Source organism: Myotis lucifugus, unplaced genomic scaffold (assembly GCF_000147115.1).
Source record: "Myotis lucifugus unplaced genomic scaffold, Myoluc2.0 scaffold_60, whole genome shotgun sequence".
Classification (NCBI taxonomy): domain Eukaryota; kingdom Metazoa; phylum Chordata; class Mammalia; order Chiroptera; family Vespertilionidae; genus Myotis; species Myotis lucifugus.
In genome coordinates this window covers 5,272,637-5,277,596 of record NW_005871108.1, presented here as the reverse complement: position 1 = coordinate 5,277,596, position 4,960 = coordinate 5,272,637, and the positions used below count along the sequence as shown (strand labels likewise).

General features: G+C 48.4%; 1 protein-coding gene across 1 annotated transcript in view; it reads right to left on the bottom strand.

Moving 5' to 3' along the window:
• The window catches only part of CEP250 (centrosomal protein 250), a 45,380-nt gene that overhangs the window by 14,937 nt on the left and 25,483 nt on the right, over window positions 1-4,960 (bottom strand). The window contains 6 exon segments of the mRNA XM_014456491.2: window positions 469-602; window positions 1,200-1,310; window positions 1,312-1,343; window position 1,794; window positions 2,619-2,753; window positions 3,142-3,309. Of these exon segments, the coding sequence (XP_014311977.1) occupies window positions 469-602; window positions 1,200-1,310; window positions 1,312-1,343; window position 1,794; window positions 2,619-2,753; window positions 3,142-3,309 (581 nt within the window).

The following is a 4,960-nucleotide window of genomic DNA, read 5'->3' as shown; positions in this document are numbered from 1 at the left end:
CCCACCCTTTGCATGGTGGCTCCATTTCACCCTGCAGTGGAGGAAGGACTTCCCTAACATCTAAAGTAGATCTCCCTCCCCAGCCTGCCCCATTTCTATTTCAGCATCCTGTTTCTTTCCTCCACATCATGGAACATAATCTGCAATAATTTATTTTGGGGGTTATTTGATTAATGTCTTCCCTACAAAATTATAAATTCTGTTGAAATGGGGACCATACTGTCTTGTTTATCACTGTATCCTGACCCCTGGCATAGTGCCTGGTACATATGCATTTGTCTAAATATTTACTAAGTAAATGAAGTGTAGGCTTGGAAGACAGGGTCTGTGTCCTACCCCCTTGGCTACTTGTACAGCCCACAGCTGGAGACATGAAAGGCTAGATGACCTGAGCAAAAAACTGTCAACCTCCCAGTGACCACTGGAGCGAGATAGGCAAAAGCCAACTTCGTGGCTTGTCTAGCCTACCTGGCTTTGTCTCTCTCCAACTCTTTCTGAATTCGGCTACATTCCTGGGCCTCTCTCCGCTTCTCCTGAATCTCCTGCTCCACCAGCCTCCGGGAGTCATCCTTGGAAACCAGCTGAGACTTCAAGTCCTCCACCTGAAAAGTTAAGGACATGAGGACCAAGGGCAGGGGCCCAGAAGGAGGATGCTTCTCGCCTAGGGCTTCATGGTCCTTCAAGGTTTACCTCAATTACCAGCTCATTTCCAGTGCTCTGGAGGTTCCACCAATCAATCCTTACATACTCTTCTTAACTACCCTCCTCCCCAAACACCATTCAGCTTAGTCACCTGTCTCCCAGCCTCACATATGCTGAATAAAGACAGGCAAGTGTATAGTGATTGTATTTTTTAAAATGAACAATCAGAACACCATCTGATATAGGATTTTGAGAAGGAAAAGTAATCAGAATAAAAAAAGCAATCTGGTCTAGCTGGTGTGGCTCAGTGGTTGAGTGTCAACCTATGAACCAGGAGGGAAGACAAAAAGAACAACTGACAGTGGAGCTGCCTGAGAATATCTAAGTTCTGTAGTCATCACAGGAAGATTACCACCCAGAGCTCAAGGGGCCCGTGCTCAGCTCTGAGTACCCTTCCATCTTCCACTCAGCACTGGGGCCTAGCCTTCTCCTCCCAAGCTCCCAAGGTTCCCCTTGTTCTGCAGGAGGGAGTGGGGCTGGGAGAGAGGAGGAGGGACCTGCTTCTGCAGGTCTATCTTATCCTGTAGCAGGGAGCTGCTCTCTCCTTGGAGGGCGGTGAGGTCATCTCTGTGCTGCTGGGCTGCCTGCTCCAGCTCCCGCCGAGCCTCCCCGGAGCTGGGTCTGCAGCATTCCAATGGTCTCTGCAAAGGGAGAAGACAGCTGTGAGAAGAGGAAAGCTTTCACAGGGGGCCTTGAAATTCATGCTGTAGAAAATCAAATATCATATAAATACTGATTTTTTAGTTGGGGGTAGCAAAAAGCTAAAGCAGGACCCAGCAATCCACCTTGTGTCTGTCATGCCCTGCCACCTCAACTCCTCACCTCCTATTCCCTCTCCTCCCTCACAAAGTGCACTGGCTCACCCAGGAGTTCTCGGTCAGGGTCCCTGAATTGGCAGCAGTCCCTTAGACCATCACAACAACCTCCCGTTGCACAGCCCTATTTCTACTTCATACCCGCCCCTCACCCCCAACACACATTAAATTATGTCCTTCTCTGCTTCCTAAGTACCAACATTTCCCCATTGCCCTTGAACAAATCCAGGCTCCTGCCATGGCTGACAAAGGGCTCCTGCCTATCTTTCCACTCACCCTGAGCTTATCACGCTGCAGCCATGCCGCCTCCTTTCTGTCCTGGAACTCCCCACGCCCTTTGCTGTCTGTCCCAGGGCCCTTATGGCGCCTATTTCCTCTGCCTAACCTACTCTTCAAATCGCTGGCTTCTTTGCTTTTTAACAGTTTTACTGAGACATAGTTCAGATGCCACACAATTCACCCATTTAAAGCGTAAAATTCAACGTTTTCAGCGCATTTACAGAGTTTTACAACTACCACTACAATCAATATTAGAACATTGTCATCACCCAGAAGAAACTGTACCCGCTATCTCTTATTCTCACTCCCAACCACGCATCTACTTCCTGTCTCTGTAGGTTGGCCTATTGTGGACATTTCCTATCAATGGAATCATACACTGTATGGCCTCTTGTGACTGGCTCTTTCACTCAGCATGTTCCCAAGGTTCATCCCTATTGTTCACGGGGCTTTTAAACCTCATGTCTCAGCTCAAATGTTACTTTCTCCTTGAGGTCCTCCCTGACCTCCTTGCCCAAAGTGGCCACTTTTGAATCAGTCTCAATTATATCACCTTATGCATTTCCTTTACAGCACGTATCACAACCTGCAATTATCTCTTTTACTTTGTGTCTGCTCCTCCTGGTCTGTCTCTGCTACTGGAAAGTAAGCTCCTTGAGGGCAGGGACCATGTCTGTCATGTTCACTGGGCGCCACACCGTGATGTTGGCCGTATGTTACCACCCAGCACAGGGCCTGACCCGAAGTGCCAAAGAACTGGCCAATGCTGCATGAGTGAATCAATGTTCCCCTTTCTTCCCTGCCCAGGACCACCCTCCATACCTGCTCCTTTAACTTCTGAACCTTCATGTCCTGCCTCAGCCGTTCCAGTTGCTGGCTGGCATCTGCCAGTTCCTTCTGGGTCTGCAGCAGTGTCTCCAGGAGGGACACCCTCTCCTTCTCTGTTTCGAGCTGCATCTGTGGAGGGACAGGAGTGCAGGGCTTGTTGGATCGAGGTCACCATGCTCAGCCACTAGGCCACCAGCATATTCCAGCTATTCGATTGCTCTTCCAGCAAACGGGGTGGGGGCTGAGGGCAAAGGAAGGACTGGACCCACTGACTGAGAACCAGGAAGTGCAAAGATTGCCACTAGTTTTCAAGCTGACAGGATGTGGTAAACGCCAGCCCTCCCGCAGGAAGTATGACGTACTGCCGGCCCTGCAGTTAATGCTGCTTGTCACCCAGCTCACTCGCAGCAAATGGGTGGCTACACTCTTCTAGAAGCCCCTGCGGTACTGCTCTGGGGAGTGGAAAAGGAAGTGTTCACAGGCAGGGGAGCCGCAGGCTGGACATCCAGCCTCCCACCTGGCATAGGGCGCTCTCGGCCTTGGCCCGTTCTTCTTCCTTCTGGGTCCGAAGAGCCTCGGTCTCTGCCTGCTGCTCCCTCAGCCTCATTTCTAGCTCCATTTTCTCCTTCTCTAGGGTCTCCAGAGCCTTATCCAGTTCCTGCTGGTGCCGGGAGCACTCTTTCTCCTGGTCATACAAAGGAACACTGTTAGAACCAAATGGGTGAGGAGAGGTGGCAGAAGAACTGAATGAGAGTAAGTCCACTGCTCACCAGCTGTATGACCTGGTACTGCTCGAAGCCCGTTTCCTCATCTGTGAAGGAAGGCTAATAACCCCTGCCTTCCCTATCTCATCAAACTTTATGAGAATCAAATGAGATTTATAAAAAAAATCAAATGGTGCCACACATAAAAGTACTTTCTAAAGTGTAGTTGTCCCTAATAAAAGTTACGAGTATGCGTTATTTTAAAGCAACCACATCATGGCTCACAGCTGTAACAAGGAACTGAGGTGGCAGACTCGCTCTCTGCGGCCCACTCTCCCCTGCTCAGGGAGGCAGTTCGCCTTCCAAAAAGTCAGGCTGAGCCCAGCGAGGGTGTCCCTGTATTATACAAGAGCACTAGGATGCGGCATCGGTCCTCCCAGAGGTCCACCAGTCACCAAAGCCTTCCCTGATCTCCCAGACTAACCCAGCACCCTCCGTTAGTGGTGAAGGGCTCTGGAGCCAGGCTGCCTGGATTAGTCTTTAGTCCAACACTACTAGTGTGACCTCAGTTAAAGTCTATCACATCTCAGTGTCTCAGTTTCCTCATCTTGAAAAATGGTGATAACAACAGTGTCCTCCCTCCTAGGATTGTTTAGAGCAGTGGTTCTCAACCTTCCTAATGCCACGACCCTTTAATACAGATCCTCATGTTGTGGTGACCCCCAACCATAAAATTAGCAGGATGTATTTTCATTGTTCCAAATTGAACATAATTAAAGCAGAGTGATTAATCACAAAAACAATATGTAATTATATATGTGTTTTCCGATGATCTTAGGCGACCCCTGTGAAAGGGTCGTTCGACCCCCAAAGGGGTCGCAACCCATAGGTTGGCGACCCAAAGGTTGAGAACCACTGGTTTAGAGGATTAAGATAAGTCATGTAGCCCTGGCTGGCGTGGCTCCATGGTTAGTGTTGGCCTGCTCACTGCTCACCAAAGGGTCACAGATTCAATTTCCAGTCAAGGACACACACCTGGGTTGCAGATTTAATCCCTGGCCCCGGTCCAGGTGCATGGGGGAGGCAACCAAGCAACCAACTGATGAGTCTCTCTCACATCGATGTTCTCTCTCCCTCCTCTGTCTAAAAATCAATGGAAAAAATATCCTTGGGTGAGGATTAAAAACACAACAACAAAACTACAAATTTATAAAAAAAAAAAAATAAGTGTGTAAAGCACTTTATTTTTTAATATTTTATATAGATAGATAGATAGATTTTTTTAATTGATTTCAGAGAGGGAAGGAAAGGGAGAGATAGAAACATCAATGATGAGAGAGAATCACTGATTGGCTGCCTCTAGTACACTACCTACTGGGGATTGAGCTCACAACCCAGGCATTTATTCTGACTGGGATTCAACTGTGACCTCCTGGTTCATAGGTCAATGCTCAACCACTAAGCAACACTGGCTGGGCCATGTAAAACACTTTAAATGGTGCTTTGTACCCAGAAGTATTTAGAATTTAATATCTATCATCACCAGCATCATGATAAATTGTACATAGGGCCCTACCTGGTTTGTGTAGTGATAGAGCACTGCCTGCAGACTGAGGTCCCAGGTTCGATTCC